General features: G+C 41.2%; 1 protein-coding gene and 1 pseudogene across 17 annotated transcripts in view; one reads left to right on the top strand and one right to left on the bottom strand.

Moving 5' to 3' along the window:
• Positions 1-23735, top strand: part of ADAMTSL3 (ADAMTS like 3) — a 215349-nt gene that overhangs the window by 165328 nt on the left and 26286 nt on the right. For all 17 annotated transcript variants that reach the window (XR_002441939.1, XM_021407714.1, XM_021407716.1 and 14 more), the window contains 6 exons: positions 7876-8162; positions 14926-15055; positions 16110-16302; positions 16898-17077; positions 17732-17885; positions 22150-23230. Coding sequence is in view for 16 of the 17 variants with exons in the window: in XM_021407714.1 (XP_021263389.1) it covers positions 7876-8162; positions 14926-15055; positions 16110-16302; positions 16898-17077; positions 17732-17885; positions 22150-23230 (2025 nt within the window). In the remaining variant the exon portion in view is untranslated. The remainder of the gene's footprint in view (positions 1-7875; positions 8163-14925; positions 15056-16109; positions 16303-16897; positions 17078-17731; positions 17886-22149; positions 23231-23735) is intronic.
• On the bottom strand, positions 1137-4542 carry LOC110403942 (annotated as a pseudogene).

Below are 23735 nucleotides of genomic sequence, written 5' to 3' on the forward strand. Positions count from 1 at the left end.
TCGTGCTTATCTTTGACCAGTACATTGACTATTTAAGCTGTAACTTTCTCTGAGTATTTTGTGCGGTTTTGAAAAGCACTCTGTGGTACTTGGCCAAGTTCAGCACTCATTTGTAGCAGCTGCAGTTGAAAATAATGTAGATGAGCTTATTGAAATGACTGTGGATTTTCAGTGCCCTGTCTGACAGCTGAGTACGCCCCATAACCTCGTGTTTTTCTTCCTCCATCTACCAATTCCTGGCTTTTGGTGCAGGTGCCTCACCAGGTGTGATCACGAGTAGTAAAATTTTGACACGTGCAGCGACACACAGAAGAAACCTGTTGCCAAACAGGTGTTTGCATAGTTCTGGAGACTGTGCTTTAAGCTTTTTGCTGCTCTAGCCTCTCAAGTCCAGGGTCAGGCTAGTGCAAGGGGTTGTTTCGCTCTCCAGAGTGGTGGCCCTAAATTGGAGCGGGTTCGCAGCAGAGATAGAGAGTCAGGTGTGGTTGTGAAATGGAGCGGTGCGGTCAGATGTGGCTGCTGAATGTCAGCATGTCAGGATGGAAGTATAGCGGGCTGCCTGTCAAGAGGATTCATCATGCAGCTATAAAGAAAATCATCCCTAGGGTTCCAAAATGACCTGTGGCAGCTATGTGCTTGTGTAGTCTGTCTGCGTTTAGAATCCTTCAGCAGCAGTTTGGCAGAATAAGCAAGGAGGACTGGCAGGTGTTCAGCATGCTAGTCCAGAGTAGGCTTAGAATAGAGTAGAGCTGAGCTGGAAACTTGGTAACGGGTTCCCTCTTACCTTCTCCTTGGAAAGAGGCCGGTTTTTTCATGCCTACCTAGACGTGACCGATCAATTCCACTGTGGCCGCACAGTGTGAGCGCAGAGCTGCGATCTCAGTGCACGTCCTGTCGCAGCTCCGCAGCTTTGCAGCTTCCTGGATTTTTTCCTCTCCCCTTCCCCTGGCGTCCTAGATTTTCATCATTTTTGATCCCAATCTTATCCCAAGAACCTCCCCTTCCCATTTTCTGGAAACATGGTCTCCCACATCTGAGACCACATCCAGCCACTTCTTGCTGGTCATAGAATTATTCAGGTAGGAAAAGACCACTGAGATCATCTAATCCAAGCATCTTTTTTTAAAATGGTTTTATTTTATTGAGAAAAACAACAATAATATAACGGAGTGCCTTACCAATCCTATCTCTGAAACAAGCCACGTGACTTTGTTTGCATCACCTACCAAGCGTGTGTTGTGTGTCACCTGTGCTTTGTGTGAAACAAAGTCCACGTGTGGATGTGTCCTATGAAAAGACAAAAAAAATTCCAAGTAATAACAAACTTATACTAAAGCCCGCGTGCATTTAAAGAAACACATAACAATTTAGTAAAGGCTGCCTGGAAAAAAAAGTCCATCCAACTGGAACTCAGATTTCTTATCTAAAGGAAAGATATTTTCCTACATAGTAGTGTCTTTTCTTTACAGAAACAATTGCATGTGAACACCTGTACCTAAAGAAGTAACTTAACTCTATAGAGAACGAACATTACTATAAAAAACAATTAAGGCATGAACATTAATGTTTAAAAGCATCAAACAGCTGTTGGTTCATGGAAGGGTGTCGAGGGGATGATCCTCACGTAGATGCAAGTAATGAAGGGAGGAGCCCAGCAAAGTCTGAAGTTCTCTTGTAAGCTCTACCATTTCCAACAGCTTTTTACTTTCTGGGTTGAATTCTTCAAGGTCTGTAGTACAAGAAAGCAATTGGCTGAGAGAAGCCTGTCTGTAAAACTCTGTCTCTGTGATGGTGACGACTTCCACATTGGGGAAGTTGCTGCGGAAGACATGAGGTGACATATTTAGTCTCTTTACCACGTCCGAGAGCAAGAGCCAGTTTCGTGGTTTCTGAGAGAGACATACTTGGATGTTGTAGCATGGTAGGAGAGGCTCATCTGAAAATTCAATTTCAAACACATCACTAAAGCCATCTTCATCTTCCTCATCTGGGCCCGGGGGATTTCCCAAGACGTCAAATCCAGATTCATGTTTTGGATCACACACAGAGCTGCCGTAGAAATCCCAGTACAATTCAGGGTCATCAGCACTTCGACCCTGCAAGTCCATTAAATACTTTGTGAGGAAGGTCTCCATCAGCTTGCTGCGGGCCATATTCAAAATTGTTTTCCCAGTGTATGTTGGGAGCATTGGGTTAGCACCATAAGACAGTAACAGGCGGACTGTTTCTACATGATCATTTTGTACTGCGTCGTGGATTGGTCTGATTCCACCCAGCGCGGTGCAGTTCACATCAGCCCCGTACTTAAGGAGAAGTCGCACGATGCTCAGGTAGCCTCTGGCGCAGGCCTCATGCAGGGCACAGTAACCGGCGTTGTCATGGTGGTTAACATCACAGACCTTGTTTTCTAGGCAATACAGAACCACTTTCTCATAGCCCAGGCGAGCTGCCCGCTGCAGCAGGGTCTCGCCCGCGTCCTCGTCAAAGCTGATGGAGCAGGCCTCGGGTGGCATGGGCTGGCGGGGCCTGGCCACCCGCAGCACGGCAGGCTGGCGGGTTGGCAGCAATGGGGGCCGGCACCGCTGCTTGTACGGCTTGCGCTGGTAGGGTTTGGCTGGCAAGGAGTCACGGCACCAAGTGGACTCTGCTTGCTTTGTCACCTTCCTTGGTACTGCGAGCATCTCTTGGGTATTTTCAGTGTCAAAGGGGTCATCCAGTGCCAGGAAAGACCTCTTTCTCGTCTCCTGCCCTACCAAATGTTTTGTTTTGCACTTACGTTTCCCTGATGGTTTCTCGCACTCGGCATGTTTCTGCAGCAGAGATTCAGGTTGGAAGCCCTCCTCTTTGTCCGTGTTCAGCCCGTCCGCCTTCGGGCTTTCTTTAATGTTCTGTCCTTTGGCAGCCAAACTCGGGGACCCCAGTTTCTCAACTGGGAATACGGGGAGGGCTTTGAGCCTCTTCTTTGCCTTTGACGTAAATTCACCTGGCAATTGATGCTCAGAGTTCTCGCTTTGGCTGCCACTGTTTTGCGCTCTCTCACCGTAGTGTTTTCGCTTCCTGTCCTGGGGTGGCCATGGACGTTGGCTGATCCGTTCTGTGGTCGGATCTTCTGCTTTTTCTTGTATGGATTCTCTCTTGAAATGGCGTTTCTGATTGGAGCGCGCTTTTCCCTCTGGGGTTTCAAGGAAGTGACCCCGGGTATTTTCTGTACTAGCAAAGTTACATCTGTCCTTGTTGTTTTGTTTTGTGATGGCGTCTTCCAGCGCAGCAGCGCACGGCGTGTCTTTGCTGCTTCCTTTGAAGCTTTCCCAGCCTGCCCGGCTGAATCCGCAGACCTCCAAGTCCTTGCTAGTTGTTGGTTGCTCCAAGTCCACAAAGTGCATCACTGCGCTCTGCATCGCCCACTGCTCCTGGCTGCGCTGACTCCAGTCCGTGTACGGCTCAGTTGTCACACACTCAAATGGGTCACATAGGTACCCAGCCGCGTTTGCGGTTTGTTCCACCAGTTCCGATGGCTTGGCTTGCGGTAGTTTCTCAAGGGCAGAGTCTGTGTTGTCGGATCCGTCTTTGGTATACATAGCCTGGCTGGTTTCAGGGCTCAGCTGCACGGTGCCGAAGCACAACTGGGTTGTGTTGTGCTGCGCTGTGCCGCAAGTCGGGGTGGTGCGGTCAGTGTCATGAGCAGTCTCTTCCACCGGGAAGGCTGGCCCAGGCTGGAGGATCTCTGCGTCTGTACTTGGTTGGGCGGATTCGTCTTCTGTCCTCAGGCCAGACATTGCCAAACGTCGGGCTTTCTTGAAACGGCTGTGCTGAGACAGCTGTTCTAGCTTGTGCTTCGTAGCCTGACCGCCACTCTCAGCAGCAAAGCTGGCTTTTGGTCAACTCTCGTCACTTTTGGAGCCTTGCAAGAGCAGGAGCACCGGGAAGAGGTGTTTGTTGCTTTTGGTGGGCTTGTTGCCGTGGCCGGAACCCTGGTGTGACTTCAGAGTCTCGTCACCAGTGGCAACCTCGTGCATCTTTCCCCCCACGCCCAGGAGCTCTAACTGCCCTAACTGCTCCTGTCTTTTGTAGCCCGAGTAAGAGTTTTGTGTGAGGGTTTACAGTTGAAGAAGCAACTGCAACAATAGGTTGTCACTTCTTGCCGAGTAAATGATGAGATTTCTCTCTGTTTTGGATTTGTTTCTCTTTAGTTAGTTTTTTTTAGTAATTGAGGCGTGGTTGAGTGTGATGTGTCGTAGCCCACCTCTGTGGAACAGGAGGCTTAGGATTTCCTTGGTAGAATCCCTTCACATTTAGTTTTAGTTATTCTCTTGTCATCCAAATTTGAACTGCACGATGAAGTCCCATCTCCCAGTCCATCCTTTTATTACAGCTGTCCTGTGCTTCCGTGTCATACTTTCATTGATAATGAGTAAGAGAATAGGTGCAGCTGTGTTTGAGAAGCCGCAAGGAGTGGATATGCCGAAAGCAGCTTGTGGAGGAGAAATACTTCTGTCACTGTGGTCTGCCGCGGCTGGTGTCCTGCGTTTACGCGGAGGGGGAAAGTTCGGAGGCTTCTTTTTTTGGACACACACTGCACTGCTGCTTTAGTGCTTGCAACATTTATACCTGTTCAGATGATTTCAGAAGCATGGGATTTCTACATTGCAGTGAACTTCTCTGTAAATTCCCAGCCACTAATATTCCACGTGAAAACCTCCCTTATGATATTGGTTCGGTATAAGCCAATGGAAAAACGCATAACATTTTCTGAGTTTCTTTCTACATCTTCTGGATGCTGTACGAAATGTTGCTGGTGCTCAAAATTGTCTCTCAGCTCTACAGAATTTCACAAGAACACATCATATGTTATTTCTGGAGCGTCTTAATGCATTCAACTACCATTATAGAAAACACTAATTTCTGGTCTGTTGCTGTCGTACTTTTTCCCATGAGAAGTTATTTACTTTTATACTTGTAGGCATGGTTAGAACACCGAAGAACTGTAATGTCTATCAGTTTTATCTTTCAAATTGGATAACTTTTGGATTACGGTTGCATAACTACAAATAGACTTGAACTTCTTTCAGAACAGAACAACAGGTCATTTTTTGAGAGAATAGTTAGAATTTCCTCCTTTAGTTAATCTAAAAGGAGAGCTGACTTCCACAGATGTGGCGAAGGCTGATGTACTGAATGAGTTCTTTTCCTTGTTCTTCATTGTCAGCCAAGATTCTAATGTTTCTCATATCCCTGAACCCTGCATCCCTAAACCTCTATTTGGGAACTGAGGGAGTAAATCCCCCCTCACTGTAAGGGCAGAGCATGTCCAAGGGTGCCTTGTGAGACTGAATGCGTACAAGTCTATGGGCTGGATGACATGCATGCCAGTGTTGTGAAGGTGCTGTCTGAGGTGATTGCTGAGCCGCTCTCCATCATATTTGAAAAGTCGTGGCTGTCTGGAGAGGTCTCGGGTGACTGGAAAAAGGGTCACGTCACTCCCTTTTATAAGAAGGGGAGCAAGGAAGACCTGGGGAACTACAGGCCGGTGAGCCTCACCTGTGTGCCTGGGAAGATGATGGTTCAGATCCTCCTTGATGACATGTTAGATCACATGAGGAATGAGCGTATGATCTGAGACAGCCAGCACGGCTTCACCAGGGGAATGTCATGCCTAACCAATCTGGTGGCTTTCTCTGATGGAGTGACGACATTGGTAGACAGAGGGAAAGCAACCAATGTCATTTACATGGACTTGTGCAAGGCCTTTGAAATGGTCCCCACCACATCCTTATCTCTGAATTGGAGAGGTGTGGATTTGACGGGTGGGCCACCCACTGGATAAGGAATTGGTTGAAGGGCCACAAAGGATGGTGAACAGTGGTTCTGTGACCAAGTGGAGGCTGGTAACAAGCAGTGTTCCCCAGGGGTTGAGTACACCCTCAGCAACTTTGCTGATGCCACCAAGCTGAGTGGTGTGGTTGACACAATGGAAGGAAGGGATGCCTTTGAGGGACCTCAGCAGACTTGAAAGGTGGGCCCGGGTGAATCTTGTGAGGTTCAACACAGCAAAGTGCAAGGTTTTGCACTTGGGCTGGAGGAATCCCAGGCATATATACAGACTGGGAGAAGCAATCCTTGAGAGTAGCCCTGCAGAGAAGGACCTGGGGCTCCTGGTGGATGAAAAAATTAACATGAGCCAGCAGTGAGCTTTTGCAGCTTGGAAAGCAAATGGTATCCTGGGCTCCATCAGAAGAGATGTGGCCAGCAGGGAGAGGGAGGTGACTGTCCCTTTCTACTCTGCCCTCGTGAGGCCTGATCTGGAGTACTGCATCCAGGTCTGGGGCCCTTAATACAAGAAAGACGGAGCTGTTTGAGGGGGTTCAGAGGAGGGCCACAAAGATGATCAGAGGGCTGGAGCACCTCCCCTACAAAGACAGGCTGAGGGAGCTGGGCTTCTTCAGCCTGGAGAAGAGAAGGCTGCAAGTTGACCTCATTGCAGTCTTCCAGTACCTAAAGGGAGCCTACAAACAGGAGGGGAGTCAGCTCTTTACGAGGGTAGATAATGGCAGGAAAAGGAGGGAAGATTTAGGCTGGCTATCAGGGAGAAGTTCTTTACCAAGAGTATGGTGAGGTGCTGGAACAGGCTGCGCAGAGAGGTTGTTGATGCCCTGTCCCTGGAGGTGTTTGAGGCCAGGTTGGATGGGCCCCTGGGCAGCTTGGTCTAGTATTACATATGGAGGTTGGCGGCCATGTCTGTGGCAGGGAGGTTGGAGCTTGGTGGTCCTTGAGGTCCCATCCAAGCCAAGCCATTCTGTGATTCTACTGTTCTATGATTTTTGTAAGCCTATGCACAATGTCTTCGATCCAGTGAAGTCCTTAAGCACTAGTTGAACTGTGAGCGCGTTGTAGTCCTACTGACTTGAGGAGACTGCCTGATATGCCTGGAGTTAGGCACGTGCTAAAGTATTTCACTTCCATGGCTACCCTAGTTAGTTTGCATGGGTGTCTTTGGGAAGGCTTGGGTGAGATGTGGTGTTTCAGCACGAAGCTGATTTGGTGTGCTGGAGTAAAAGAAAGCCTTTCTTTTCAGCATTTCCCACAGTTGTTCACTTAAAATTTGTTATCCAAAGCATCTGGACTCGACTCCTGCTAGTGCTGCCATTGAATTCAGCAAGGCTTTGTGTTGCACTCGCATGACATTTGCTAAGTTTTTAGCACTGAAAGACAAAACCATTCATCGATTGGTCAGTACTCTTCCAATAGGGAACAATCTGATCTTGTACTTGAAAGATGGCAAGGCTTGTGATGTGGTGAGCGCTTGTCTCCTTGCTTTTGGTGGGAGTAGGGGACATTGAGCCCTTCTCTGAAGTCTGTCAGGGCTAGGTGAGAGCTACTGAAAATGTTGTGGCTGTTAAAGGAAACTTTGAAATGATATCTTTCAGCATTTTTACCTTTGTGATAGAGGTATGAAGGTATTCAGCTTCTCCTTCAGCACTAGTCTTTTACCTTTTAACTTTGTCAAGACAATTTGTCCTGGGGTATGTCCCAGGAATCCCTTGGGTGACTGCCCTGTAGGCTGAGTTAGAGTAGCCTTGCAGGTAACCCACACATCTGTTCTCCTTTCTCCTATTTGATTCTACCTCTGCATATACTGATAAGAAGCAGTTTTCCAACATCGTTTCTTTTTTATTGAATTTTGAGAAATGGTCTGGGATGGGATAAAAGTGAAAGACTTAAATAATGTATTTCATTATGCAATCAATTGAAACACAAAATAGCTTTATGTATTATGTTATATCCGCATGTATGTTTTAGCTGTGTTTTACCTGTGCATATGTGGACACAATCTAGAGTTAAATGCAAACATTTCTCTTGTGCTGTAATCATTTGCAGGTTTATTCCTGAACCATGGTCTCCATGCAGTGCCACGTGTGGCAATGGCATACAGGTACGGGATGTGAAGTGCCGAATTCTTCTCTCATTTACTCAGACTGAGGTGGAACTGCCTGAGGAGGAATGTGAAGATGTGAAGCCCCCCACAGAACAAGTGTGTCACGAGGCATCCTGTGACAGAGATCCTGTTCCCTACACACCAGAATTTTCACGTGCTGAAGATGGCAATGTGATTTATGACTGGGAGTACATTGGTTTTACTCCTTGTTCAGCCACATGTCTTGGAGGTACTTTTATTAACCTTTTTTTTGCCTTTCCTGACTAACAAGAATTTGGTATTTGAAATTGCTGGGTTTTCTGTTAGCGTTAACCTGAATTAGTAATACTGATATGTAGGAAAACATGCAGCTTCAGCTTTTAATTTTTTGTCCTAGGTTATTAATAGAGTGTTCTTAATGCGTTCAAGCATCAGGCTTTATTTGGTTAGGTAAGAACAGCTTGCTTCAGTCTTGTTGCTGTGAGAATGTCGGCTACTGGGCATTTGGTGGTACCAGTGTGTTTAATGCATCAGTGATGGGCAAAGAAAAATGAACTTTCTTTTCCTGTGAACTGAAAGAGAATCATTTTGGAGGTAAAATTTCTGTATTAATTGTTTATCTTCCAGAATGCTGCCATTTTCTGCAGTACATTAGGGATACAAAATTATAGTTTCTATATATTATCATATAGATAAAATTATAATATTATGTATTGCTTTCCATCTGTCTGGCCTGCAGATTGAAGAGGAGTTTGTTTAGGTCTTGGTACAGCATATAACTCTATAGGAACTTCATGCCATACATCTGTCTGCAAGTAGTTAAGCACATTCCTTTTTGGATGTAATCGAATCTCCCTGTCATCCAAAGTACATGTAACTAGACAAGGTTGCTGGTGTTGCTACTACATATTGTGCTTTGGAACTGAACAGAGAAGTGAGTTATGAAGTGTTAAGTGGAGGCAGTGGAATTATGAACACACCTATATATGACAGGAACAATGACATCAGTGGGAAGTGAGGACAGTTGTACCCACAGCAGAAATAAAAGATGTAGGAAAGGGAAGAGCAACTACAATTGGAAGCAGAGAGCCCAGTCTAGAGCTCATAGAAAGCAGCCTGCCTTTGTATTATTCACCAGTTCAAAACTTGAAGATGGAAGATGGAAGGGATGCCATGAACACTATCAGCAGGATGGTAAGTGACTGACAAGTGCTTTCTTCATCATTTAACACTGATGATATTGATTCATAGGAATAGCAGCACGTACAGACACAAAAGATGATGTATCCATTTCTTCCATTGCCTTCAGTAGACGTGATGAACAGCAAGGTTATAATCTTAAGTATGTATGTATAAAACATGGCATGATTGCAACTGCTACTGTCTCTATTTCCTCATTTTGAGGGAATTGTTTTTAGAGATAAGGAATCATACCCTAAAGCAGAAACAGGGCTTTCCTTATTATTACATTTGTGGGGTTTTTTCAGCTCTTGACAGATTTTTGTAATGTAAAGTCATTTCACTGCCATCTTAAATTTGTTTTACTGCTTTTTAGCCAGTGTCTTTCTCAGAGGTGGTGGAAATCCCCCAATTTTTTTATTTTTGAGATCAGTAGAAGTTCAGCTGAAATCATTTCTGATCTTTGCCTGTCATTACACGTGCATGTTTGCATTGTTAGTGTCTTCACATGTGAGTTTGTCCATGCAAAAGCATTTGCAAAACAAATTGCATTTGGAGTGCAGACTAAAGGCAATTTAAGGAGAATTTCCTGAAGACAGTAGATTCATTTGCCAGCACAAAGGAACTTCAGAATGACTGGTTAACAGAATCACATCTGGCTTTATTTTGTTCCCAGTGGAGCTGAGTGTGGATTTGGCTGTCGACTTCTGGTCCTCTCATGAGTTCATGAGGTTGCCTGACCCAGAACTTTCCTGTAGATGCTTATAATATTCTAAGTGTTTGTTTGATGTGAAATAAGAATGAGTCATTATAGAAGTTTGAAAGCAAATGTCTTTTTGTGTTCTCAAGACTTCAGTGGTATCACTGGTACTATGTCTAGACATTTTTCTTACGTGCTGCTCCTGGGAAATGTGGGAAGTTGTCAGGATGCTTTATCAATGAACAGCTTCAGAAGTCCTGTGCTGTTATGCTAGTTAGGTAATAGTGATTTTTTCCTTCTATCAGTTTTGTTCCTCTTGCTGCCTTGGCAAACACTTTCAAACAGACTGAAAATTACCTGCCGATAAGTAGTTTTAAGGAAACCAGACATCTCTTCTGTTTCCAGCTTATTGCAGTGTACTAACGATCTCACTGTGTCTACTCCTTTTCCATTGTGTAGTTCAAAGGATCAGATCCCTTTCTGCTAAGTTTTATGTTCAAATCTCGTTTCAATTAGATGAACTCTTTAGTTACAAGAAAGAAATGTTATCTGAGTTTGGAATATCCTGGTATAACGTAAATTATATTAGGTACTTTTTCTCTAATTTGTATGTATGCAGCAGTGACTATTAAAATAAAATTTTAAAATTTTTAAATAAAATAAATTCCTATGGATTTCTACGTCCTTGGAACTTCCCTCCCTTCCTTAGTGCTTGCACCTCTCTGAATGCGGGAAAAGTCTGCAGGGTCTAAGTAAGCTGCAAGGCTTATAGCCACTGTTTGAGCAAGGGCTGAATCTCTGTTTCAGTGCTTGTCTCTTGCACCTTTTTTTTTTTCTTTTTTAGATCTTCATGCGGACTAGACTTTTAATTCTCCTCTGGCTCCTCTCCAAAGCAAATGTAAAAATGCAGATGGTAACATTGTTTTTGAGGCATTAGAATTACAGAGAGAGAAAAATCTGCAGCTCATTATCGAACATCATCTTTACTTTCCAGTTTCCAGTTCACCGGGTTCTAGAACATAGACAACATTAGACTTTGGTCATTTAGTGTACTTTCTGCATCAAATCTATGCAACTTGTCATGTAGCATATTGAATGCCATAAATCTTACTACCTTTGAGGACTGCTACTTTTTGTTATGGCTGCTATCATAATTATTTCTTCTTTCATCAATCTTTCCATAAATACAAATAAAAGTTGCCCATGTTAATTTGTCACGAGGCAGATATCACCTTTAACATCTGTAGGTAACTCTGTAATCATCCTGAAAGCTAATGATCTTCGGTACCTGAAGAAATCCCAAGCTGAAAATAAGCCAACAGTGTGCTCTGGTGGCAAAGACAACTGGGAGTGATCTTTGTAGTAGAAACTGCTCAGAGATCTGAGGATTTGCCCTCATTTCTCCATATCTATTTTTTCAGTATGAACTACTTTGGTCCTGATACTGGAGCTCTCAACATAAGCACAAGTTTAACTTTCATAATATTGTCAGTAAGAAGCAATAGTTGTTATCAGAATGAAGAGTATACCTGAAGAGAATAAGAGTTTTTCATGTAAATTGCAATATTTTTTTAGTGCTGTCAATCATTTAATTGCAGTATTTCAGAGAGATGTTCTCCACTTAAAAAATAATCAGACACTTCCTGGATCTCTGTTCTGAAAATGCCTTTACAAGAGACATAGAGGTATAAAAATGCCTCTTTATGAGAGGTAAATTCTGGTAATTTAGTGTTATTATTATTATTCATATTTCAAATGCTTCAAAAATTATGGTTCAAGACCCCCCCCAAAGTCATTATTTTTGCTTAAAAATGACGAGATTAGAAATAAATACATCAGCATTTCCTTTTTATTTTTTTCCTCTGTAGCTTGTGGCTTTGGAACCTTTAGGGTGCAGTCAAGCTGTGTTTTTAGGCTCTTGTCTGGACCATAATTGCGAGAAGTTTGCTTTATAAGAAACCTGAGATTCTTAGAAAACCAATGGATGCAAGCCAAATGTAAGAGTTTTAGGAAAAAAACAATGATTGTTGTGAGACTCACAAATAAAGTTGAGAGCATTTGCCATAAAGTTGTGGGCAATTTGGTAACTGGTTACTCCTTTGACTAGTTTCATTGACTACAAAACCTGTTTACTCTTTTACAGAAGGAGTATACAAAAGCATTGCCAGTGTGAATAGACTTGCAGAGAGGCTTAAGCACATGTAGGATTTGGAATTTCTTCTGAGTTCTTTTGGGTTGATAGTTCATATCTCTAAGCAGTCATCAAAATGAGACTGTCTAACAGAAATAAATGTCTTTCCTCTTCAAGGCACATACTTGAAGACATTCACCCTCTTACATGCACAGCAACTTTAAACTCCCATTTTATTTTTACTATAAAAAGAAGGCAGAAAGTTGTTTTTTTTTCCTAGCGTTCTGATCTTCTAACACAATTTCATACACTGTATATTTCACTGCACAGAAAAGCTTATAAAAGAATGTAAATGAATGTGGTTTGAATGCTGGGTTAAAATAGAACATATTCTATTTCACTGAGTAGTAGGATAATTACTACAATAGTGCATCAAATTACTGTAAAAATACTTAATGCTCCCTGCTGCATACATAATGTTTTAGTTAAATTATCTACTATGTTTATATTATAAGCCAAGAAAGTCATACATATAAAACTTTGCTTGTTTGAATAATAGATCTTTCCATTTTCCAATTTACATAGAATAAGAAATTTATCCGTGACTGAAGTTCCCAACTAATATGAAATTATAGTTGAGGGTGAGAAGTCAGATTAATTGTTGAGACATTTTGACAGTTAAGTTCAAGCAAATATTTCATCAATTAAGTGTAGTTATTTATTGAATAGAGTCCTTAAACTGCAAACTAAGGAACAGGAAGGGAGGTTTGTGGTATGTTTTAACAGCTCTGCAATACCTGTTTTGTGTTTATCACATCAAAATGGGGTGCCATTTTCCTTGAAATAAGGCCTCTGTGGGGAGTAATCGCTACTGCTGCCTGTAGTAAAGTCAAATGTAAGATAGACAGCATATCAACATTTTCTTCTGGTAACACAATGAAATCTAGGTAGGTCATGCTGCAAGGCAGAAGTGCTTTAATGAACTCCAGGTGGCAAGCTACAGTCACCTGGTATGACATGGCTTTTGTTCATTTGGCTGACCAATTTAGTTTTTATAACACGGTGATATAAAGTTCCCATGAGATTACTGATGACTTAGATGGTTTGAAAGGAATTTCATTTCATTCCCCTCCTTTGTGTAACATATTAAGATGATATTACTTATCATAACCTGGTCCAGAGCAACATCAGCTCTGAGTATGGTTTCCCGCAGGAATGTGGTGAGATCAGCAAAGTTGAAGGTGTGTATCATAGAGTAGATTTTCATTTAAAATAGAGATTATAAGGATGCTTGGTGGTATGCTTCACTGCTTGTCTGGTAATGTCATTCATAGGCTCATTCTGCCGGAACGTAATTTCTACATCTTTGTTTCTCTCCTGGAGATTGTCACGTGGGCATTTCTTGTCTAAGTAAGGAGACAGGAATGCTGCTCTTGTTAAACGAATGTATGCTGATCAGTTGGACAGAAAACATTTGTTATGGACTGACAACCAAGGGAATCAAAATAGTAGAGTTCTAGAAACCATTTGTGTATTGGTTTATCTTCCTTGGGCATTTTCACATCTGCGTTATTGCCTTATGATATTGGTTAAAGGCTTATTCTCAGCCCTGAGGGTGAAATATGATTTACTCAATGTGTGTGTTCTATGTTTATGTAATTATTGATACTTTGATATAGTAGAAGGGAATAGGTTGTCAATCACATTTAAGGTCAGGTCTTCTGTTCTGTAAAAATTCATGACTTTGTAGATGCAGTCAAAACATTTGTATAACAAGATCTTTCTGAACTGAAAATGAGACCCAGAGGGGATCTAGAGGTCTACCAGGGAGCCTGACAGAAACTGCAATATGTTGTTATGAAAAATCGCTGCTGGTCTTTACCTGCTAAAGTGTCTGAAATAGTTTAACTGACTCAAATATCCCAGAGAAATATTGTGACCTGGACTGGCTTATATGCTCCACTACTTAAGAATTATTTATAGGTAGAGGAATGGCTCGTTTATGAAAAGAATGAGTGTTCATGAATGTGTTGTAAAAGACAGAAAAATATGGACCATTGTCATGAACACAAAACTTTATGTCAAATGTACCAGTGAGTTCACTGAAACCAGAACAAGTAATGATCAGCAGTGTCAATAAACCATTCCTGATGTACAGTTGACAGAGATATAGGAGTACTGTATGAGTGAGCTTTGAAATTGAGACAGACTTTTGTCTATCTCTGTCATACTAAATAGCATGATATATAAAATTGGATGATTGCATCATTATAAAATTAAAAAGAAAATATTCACAAGACCTGCATTCACTAAGCAGACTTGTTCTAAATCAAGCTTATCTTACATTTCTTTTTCAACCCATAGAAATCCGAGTAAGAGTAGTCTTTCCTGCTTAAGTAATAAGATGCAAGTAGTAAGAGCTACAGATCAGAAGGTGCCAAGAATGATCATGAGGAAGAAAAGCTCTGGGCTGGGTCAGATTTGCTGCCTTCAGCAAAACCATCACACCTCTTAGGACCCTTGTCAGAGTGGTTATGCTCAGTCAGACATTCTCCCAACTACTTTTGCAAGCTTTTTGCGTATTTTTAATTACCTTTTATTTTGCAGATCTCTAGCTCGTGAAAGTCAAGGCAAGTGAGGAGTAACTTGTACTCTGACTTTGGCAATTAAACCATTTGTTGGCTTGAGACCATTATAGAACCAAGCAGATGCACCATCTGATGGTGTAGAGAGTGTACTCTGTTTTCTGTTTGTTTTCAGAGATTTAGAATGCCAAATCAGGCCTTTTGAATACCACAGGAGCAAAGTGCTACATATAATTCACAAATGTATTTCGAAGTTTCAATTATATAAACTATCTCGGTGTTCTATTTGACTCATGAGGTCGTTTTTAAGCCTGCCATCTAAAACAGTGTTTGGAGCTTTTTCAGTGATCGTTATTCAAGAGTAAGCTTTACAGAAATCTCTTCTGTGTTCAGTGCTTCATGAGTGTTTTCCTTCCAGGAACACAAGAAGCCATTGCAATGTGTCTGCATGTAGAGACAAAGCAAGCTGTCAATGAAACCCTGTGTGACAGTTCCAAAAGACCACCACCGATGACTCATGCTTGCAATCTGAAGCTTTGTCCTCCAAGGTACACTGTGATAATGACATCGTATTGAAGCAAATAAATGGTTAATATGACTTAAATAAACATTGTCTTTCTCAGAAAAGAGTCAGATTGCAGGACTACAGTCTCTCTTTCTTTGGGATGATGTTTCACTCTTTCTGTCTTAAACAAGGCTTTTGTGTTGTGGTGTTGGGTTTTTGGTTTCAGTTTGTTTGTTTTGTTTCGTTCTTCGGTCTTCACTTCTTTTCCACTCTATGTCTTTGGATTCAGCATCTTCTGAAATATGTTTCTTCTGTGTAGATGTTTGCCAGGGGTGGAAAAACAGATTTACCTATCTGAGAAACTAAGAAGCAAAGAATATTTACTATCTATCCTTACTGAATGAAAAAAGCAGAGTGAAATTATGACTTAAAGTTACTTCGGATTCATGCTTTTTTAGTATCCCCATACAGTTCTTACAGGTTTCTTACGTGTGCATGGAAATCCCTGGAAAAGAACAAAAGGAATCCAAATCCAAGTAAACCTAGCTAGTTTGATCACTTGCAAGGGCCATATGTAAATCTTTGGTACATGTTGCCTTGTTTATCCAATATTGATCTCTGACATACATCAGTATGGCGTATTGTTTCTAAACTGCATTTGCAGGAGCATTGTCTTGCAAAATGTGGAGAAGAAAAGTTAATAGGAACAGGATGTATTATACAAAATGAATACACAATTAAAGTTTTGTAAATGTAAGAAAGGTCTATTTATGTTTTTACATTTATAAACCTGCATATCAGAAGGTTGCCATCAGGCTGTTTGTTTTTATGAGAAGCATTCATTTTTCATGTAAGTTATGGAGTCCAGTAAATCTGCTTGGAAATTAGTCTTTATTACTTTATTGTGAATAATTTCTGTGTTTCTCTATTCCTAGAAAGTTTATAAATCTAGTTCATAATTTTGCCATACAGTCGAACCAAAAGGATGTTTTGGCCATCTATCAATCAATGTATCTTCAGCTACTTTTTGCTAAGTTCTTTTTGGGTATGATTTTTCCTTAACTTTTCACTGAAAAATGGCTGTGTTCTTGGAACAGGTGGCAAACTGGCCCATGGAGACGGTGCTCAGCGACTTGTGGGGTTGGGATACAGACAAGAGACGTATACTGCCAGCAGCCAGGAGGACCTGCTGTTGCTACCGAGGATTGCAAAGACAAAAAGCCTCATTCTTTGCAAGCTTGTAACCAGATTGATTGTCCCCCTGTTTGGCATGTTGAGGAATGGCAGCAGGTATGACAGGGTTAGAGAAGGAGTTTAAATGTAAACGGTGTTCCTCTGTCCGGGTACTTGAAATTCTGTAACCTGAATAACATGGAAGGTAGCTCCTAAACTTTGATATTGAAGAGTTTCAACTACTTTCAATGGAACAAGTCAATCCAGAGTCAAAAATGTGTGTTCTCACTACTGTGCTATTGAGTACTGAGAGGATGAGGTGGAAAGTTCTTCTTAGGATTTCAGAATTCTTGACATCAGTTAGTGCAAACATCGCTTCTGTTTTGACAGCAAATGCAGTTATCTACTTTTGGATACATACTAACTGATGCGGGGCATAGTCAAATCTACACATAAATTTTCTTTAAGGTTTCTACTTTTTTTAACTGTGTTTTTTAACTTAATAGTTGGGTTCTCCTGAATTCTGATATATTAGACAAACATTTTATCTGAAGAATTTTTTGCAGGCTGCTTGGTTTTTAGTTGAAACTGGATGTCATTCTTCAGACATCATAATTACAGGGAGCCTTACAGTGCCTATGTACTCTTAACGATGTGATGTGTAAGCACAGACATATGTGCAGGTGTACATGTTATGCTCTTTTCTTCTCAGTGTTCCCGTAGCTGTGGAGGAGGGATTCAGACCCGCAAAGTGTACTGTAAGCAGCTGTTGACAGATGGAAGTTTCCTGAAACACTCTGATGACACCTGCCAGGAGCCCAAATTGCCAACTACTAAATCATGTGCAAAAGTGGACTGTCCTCCTCAGCTGGTTGTAGGAGAATGGTCCAAGGTGAGCAGCCTCCGACAAGGCTGAACCAAAACCTTCACTTGCAATGTAATCTCTAAAGATATCTGCTTGGGTGAATAGTGGGTGATTGGAGCAGGAAGTTCACAGGGTAGCAGAAGGTTTCACAGGACAGATACCTGGACTAAACTATGCGTAGAGTTGCCTATAACTAGACTGTTCACACCCCCCCTGCAGAGCTGTGTTTGAGTTGCTGAGGGAAACGGCTTCTGAAAGTCAAATCTTTGTTTTATTCTGTCATGTCTCCTCTTTCTTTCCCATTTAATGTAACTCCCTGTTCAAACAGATTTTGAAAAGGCTCTTTAGAAGATGCAACTAAAAGTTTGTGCAGTACAAACTAGCAGAATGGGTGGAGATACTTGATGCAGACTCTTTAGAACATGCTGAGTTTTTTCTCGTAGATACTGGATTGCATTGCTCTATTCTCCCCATGGTTGGACATAAATAAATACTGTCATGTTATTTTAGTTGTTCCTGAGTTGCTTGCTGGAACAAGTTAGCTATCTAATATTCTTATTGCTTGGAAAAGTGCAGATAACACAAGGATTCTTATGGAGTAGAGAGCTTTGTCTCTCTCAGTTTCAAATCAGTATATGTGCCATGGGACACCAAGCTTAGTTTGCATCCTTCCTTTCGCAGTGCTCAGTAAGCTGTGGTGTTGGAATCCAGAGAAGGAAAATTGCCTGCCAAAACCGAACAGCAAAGGGCCAATATGTTGCAGTAAATGAATCAATGTGTAGTGGTCTGTCTCCTTCACTGCTTGTAAGGTCTTGTCAGATGAATGCCTGCAACAGTAAGTATGTTAATTTATGAAGTTTCCTGCTGATTTGGAATGATTTGTTTATACAGTAAAATCTGTATACAGGTTAATTCACTCATTTCCCTGTACTTTAACATTACTAATCTGGCGTAAACTGAGTATCATAATTACTAGACCAGTGATAACAGGATTGTTTTTAATTTATTTTCCACAAGTCAGAAATATAGCTCAAGATCAAAAGGAGTGGTTTTTGAACACAGTTTAATGGTATATGCCTCTCACTCTCATACTCACCTACACTTGCTCTGATTATTTTTCCTTTATCCTTAACACAATCCCAATGGCAAAAATAAAATAAAAATAAATCTGTAAATGGAGTATAAATTAAGAAGGACATTAGAAAAGATAAGAATGCAGTTCTGGCTTGTTTTTTTCATTGTGTATTTGTATTAAACTGGACATTTAGCTTAGCATGGTGGAATTCAAAACCTGAAACATAGTGCCAGTGATAACTTTATGTATAATGTCCGTCTTTCCTTGTAGAAATGAGAATACCAGTCTATGAGCTTTGCAGGAAGTGGTGACAGTACAAACAGTCTTTGAAAAATCCAGTATTTTATTTCTCTCTATAAAAATGTGTTAAGAAAAAGCTGCCTACAGGAATTGTCTAGTTGGGGCACAATGTATTTATGATAGCAATGGTAGTTGCACAATTGCTTATGTGTAACAGCCATGGAAATACCTTGCAAATATAATACATGTTCGATTTCGTGCATAATTTAGAAGAGGCCATTCTAAATGCAGTTTCCTTAAGCCTGAACTTGGCTTTTCCTTCCTTTATAAAGGAGAATAGCAGTATGGAGACTTCAGGAGCAGGGGACTGAACAGAAAGGAAAAAAGAAGACAATCAGTTTTAGGTTTGGGGAAGACCAAGAGCCTCCATGAATGGCTTGTTTTTGATCACAGATCACAAAGATAAACGTGTTTCGACCCAATTCGTAGCACTGTCAAGAAATAGCTACTTTATAAATGTTGCCTTTATGTTGCCTACTTTATAAACTTTGCTTTAAAAGTTATTCACAAAACAAAATAAGGAATAGAATAATTACTGATTCGTACATAATATGAAACTTCTTTTCCTGGCCTGCATTTTAGATTAACATGCCAAAAACCTGAGGTTCAAAGCTCCACTTAAATAAAGCCCTGTGGACTTTCAGGAATGTCCTTGGCATAAGGTTTAATAAAATATTTTGAGCTGCATATCTATCTGAATTTAATTAATTGTGGATAGTTGAATGACAGTGTGGCTGGTTTGCAAATTGCTTAGCCCAGACTGATATTCAAGTTACACTGCAGTGCCAAGAAAGCAGGACACTGTGTTGCATGGGGAATGCGATTGTACTGAATGGGCACGGATCAAAGTGACAAAAGAAAACTGCTGTTTTTTCCCTCCATCTCCAGAACTGTTTGGAACAAGGGAGCCCCTGCAGCTCAGGTCTGCCTGGCAAGCACTGGCTGCACAATGTGAAGGCAGGGATAGGTGTGAGATGTATCTGTACCCCTAGTTCTGATCTAGGATTTGCAGGAGGAGGTGGGGCAGCGGGGCTTTGGATTTAAGAAAAATGCAAGAGGCATTGCACCTGCAGCTGTAGGTTCAGGCTCCCTTGAATGAGAATTGAAGAGAAGACAGGAATGTAGAATGGCCCATGGACAGGCGGACAGCTAGCAATGAAGAGTGAAGCAGAGGCATTAGTGGTTAATGGTGTGCAAACTGTTAAGACTTCTTGGTTCTTATCTGTAGCTTGGATGAGCTTCTTCATTTTTGCTGTCTGACAACAGTGCTGGGGCTTTTGAGGCTTGATGTTTTACACTGGGGCTAGTAATTGTGTCTGTTCTCTGCTTAATGTTGGTCCTATTAAATCAGAACATTCCTGACTCTGTGGTCTCTAAGAAAAAGGAAATAACACCTGTCTAGCCCTGAGGTCACCTGGGCCTGACACCCAGCTAAAGCTGCACAGGACCATTAGAGGTCAGAGATTCAGATGGATTTGTACCAGGTGATAATGAGGTCCAATGGCTCCAGTACAATCTAATCATTAAGCACGGTTGACCTTGTAGAAAAAGCTCTCCCAAACAGTCCATTACCTCAGCAGCTGCAATACTAGATGTCACTAAGGATCTAGAAATACTTACATGGTACTAGATATTTATATGGCCCTATTACATATCTATATGGCCTGCCATCCACGGCTCTGAACCTTATTTCACTCCTAAATTTGATCACAAGGCACCAGTAAAAATATACACGCCCTTTAGTGTTGAACTGCTAATGAGAGTTTGTGGTCTTTCTTTTTAAAAAAAATGAAATGGATGAGACTTGTTAACATATTTATAAGTATGCAATGGGTTTAATTCCATGTTGGAATAAGTAGTGTAAACAGAGCACAGCCTGAAGTATTTTGTGTGTTTAAAGTTACACTTACTGTGTCTGTAAGTTGGATTTTGGAAATCGAAGATTTAGCATTGGAACATTTCCCTTAAAATAAATATTTGGGGCCCAATAACTTATTAAAAACAGGACACTAGCCTAATAATTTTAGTAAACCGGGTGCCGAAGGCAATTTATTTGTTGTACCATGTGAAACGGTGGAGGGAACTACGTATCTGGATAATGAATACTGATATAAAAGCTGTGTAATTATGAAACCATGGTATCCCCACTGGTCTGAACTCATTATCCAAAGCATTGAAAATAATCATTTTGTTTTATAAGCATAAGAATGCACTCTAGGGTGTAGTTCATACAGTGTACACACTTATCGAATGCTTGAAACATTTAGCTTTTCACCTATTTCTTTACAGCATATTTGAAGCATATGTATATTAAGAAGCATGCCATTTTTCAAATATTATTTATGTGCCATCAATATGGTTGTCATTTTATTTAGGTACCTACCAAGTGAAATAGTACTAATGGTTTCAGATTCAAGCATATTGAGAAGCATTTTTATTTGTGTGTCCATTTCTTAGCTCATCAACTCGATCTGCGGGCTCTGAGTTTTTCTGTCACATACCAGAAGGCTGGGTCACCAAATACAATTGGATTGCTTTCTAGCAGCAGTGCTGAATGTTTCCAGCTCTCCCCAGCTGGCCAGTTTCATTGTGCACAGAATGAGCTCAGGGGGTGTGTGCCCTTGCTCCCCTTCTCACGTGCCTTGCTTCTCACCTACCTAGTGTTTTCTTAGTAAGACTAGTTCTGATCAAAGTGGAGCACGGTAGTTGCCAGCAGTGAGTCAATGCAGTGGTATCCCAAGCATTGCAGTCATTCTCATGTTTTGTCCAACATGCCTGTCCAGCTGCTGCTGGAAAGCCAAAGCCTTCCTGTGGTGGTGGCATTCAGGCAGCTCCTGGGAACCTTTCCACATCCAGCTGCCTGCAGAACAGCGCAGGAGGAGCTTTGTAATACCCGGTGTCTCTGTACCCTGTCTGCATGATGCTTTATGTGCTGCTGTCTGCTCGTGCTGATTCATATGATCGCTGTATTCAGCTTCTCCAGCTTCTGACTCTTCCCTCTTTCCTCCCCTTCCCTCCCTTCATTTTTTGGCACAGCCCTGTGAACACCTCATCTTTCAAGAAAGAAAGAAATTACCCTCAGTCAAGGATTGCAGGGTGGCTCTGCTTATTGCATGCACTGTGTCTTCATTGACGGTTCCTTTCACCGCCTGTGTCGCTGTTTGGCTTCACTGAGTCCGACCAGCAGCAAGGCCAGCCAACAATTTAAATAGCAGTCAAGGGGAGCCTTGCACTTCAGATAGATTTTGTTTTATTTAGGTCATTCTGCGTTAGACAGTGCTCAAATGTAGGGAAAGTAATAATGTGCACAAATTTTTTTTTTGATTCACTTTTTCCATTCCCTTTCATGCCTAGCCTTTCTGAGGCAGCAATAGGAAACATAACCATAAGAGGATTATGTATATAATATAAAATAGTGCAGAATATATACATTTAGGTATGTGTTCACCATCTATGTCCTTTGTATAGGTATATGTTGCCTGTATTTTCTCATAGTTGGGAGTTTGGGGGAAGAAGTAACAAAATTCTTGGCTAGAGCAGGGGAATGTCATGGTTTCATGTTGTCCATGTTTTTGCATTTTTGTGACTCGGATAAAAGCTCAGCGTGTTGCAATCTGTTTTGAACAAAGTCAGGAAAAACTCTCTCAGCCATTCTGTGAAAAGCAGATTTTGTATGCATGAGTGCTAATGATTAGTTACTTTTCAAGACTTTATTTTATTTCAGAGATTAAACCAAAGCTTCCAGAAAAATACTCTACTCATGGACCTCGGATTATCAGTATTCACCGTGTGTATATTCAGACGAGACAAGAGAAGCGCATTAATTTTACCATAGGAAGCCGTGCCTACTTACTTCCAAAAACATCTGTTGTAATTAAGTGCCCTGTACGAAGATTCCAGAAGTCACTTATACGGTGGGAGAAAGATGAGCAACACTTAGAAAACTCTAAAAGACTTGGCATCACTAAGTCAGGGTCACTGAAAATACATAGTCTTGAAGCCTCTGATATTGGTGTGTACCGGTGTATTGCAGGCTCAGCGCATGAAACATTTGTGCTCAAACTCATTGGTAATGACAACAGATTGATAGAACCACCAAATCTTAGAAAACATGCCAGTGAGACCACTAATGCAGATCACAATGAGGCCAACAGCTTTGGGGCCAAATGGCATAAAATGAGCAAAATGTGGCAAATGTGGAGTAAGAAAAATGAGCTGTATTTGGGTGAGAGGCAAGTAAACGATCAGCCATTTCTGAGAAATCTCGAAGCCTTTGGGAGTAATTCAGCAGGATTATTTAGCTCTCATGAATTCAAGAATAAACGGCTGGAGGCAGCAGTTCTCCAAGGTGCCTACAGCATGGACACTGTGCAGTTTGAAGAATTAATAAGGAACATGAGTCAGCTCATTGAAACTGGAGAAGTCAGTGATGACTTGGCGTCCCAAGTCATTTATCAGTTAATCGCTGAGTTATCTAGGCCTCCACAATCAACCACTGAAAAATGGAAGGCAGCCCAGGATGAGAAATTGGCCTCAAAATTTACAGGCAAATCACCAAACGAATCTGACCGTTTCAGCACAAAAACTGTGGATAAGTTAATGTCTGACCAGAAGGTTCCAGTTATTATGAGGCAAAAGGAAATTCCTGGAGTTTCCTTTAACAAAACAGTAACTGTACGAATTGGAAATACAGTTTTTCTGACCAAGAATACTCAATCTGTCAATCTGCTGTGTGAAACAGCTGGTATTAGTGAAGTGAAATATACTTGGACAAAAGATGGTGAGACATTAAAATCCTCTGAGAAGTAAGTGAATATCTTTTTTTTTTATCTTTGAATGAATTAATATGTTACTATAAACTGTTAAGATACATCCTGCTGTTTAATATTAAAACATAATCTGTTGTAAAAATGAGATAAGCATTAACATTGTGCCTTCCATCTCTTCATTTAAATAGTTTGATCTTTTTTCATTCAAACATCTGTCACGTTTTGTTTCTCTACCGTCTGAGTGCATGACCATTTCCACAACATTACATGCAAGGAATTACATTTTTTTACTAGGTGAAGGGATTTGGATGTACTAAGTGTGTGTCTTCTAAGCTGCATCAGAAAATGAACAAATTTATACTGAAATTGAGACTTGTTCACATACCAAATACAGCAGGATCAAGTTAAAACATCTGCCATTGTATAGATGAAAATCAGTCTTTCTGATGCCTCTTCTTAAGGAGGGAAAACATCAGTGTTATCTTCACCATCCTTCAATGCACAGTGAATTTTTTAGGCATATCTGTAGCTGTACAACTGT

The sequence above is a fragment of the Numida meleagris genome, chromosome 9 (assembly GCF_002078875.1).
Source record: "Numida meleagris isolate 19003 breed g44 Domestic line chromosome 9, NumMel1.0, whole genome shotgun sequence".
NCBI lineage: Eukaryota > Metazoa > Chordata > Aves > Galliformes > Numididae > Numida > Numida meleagris.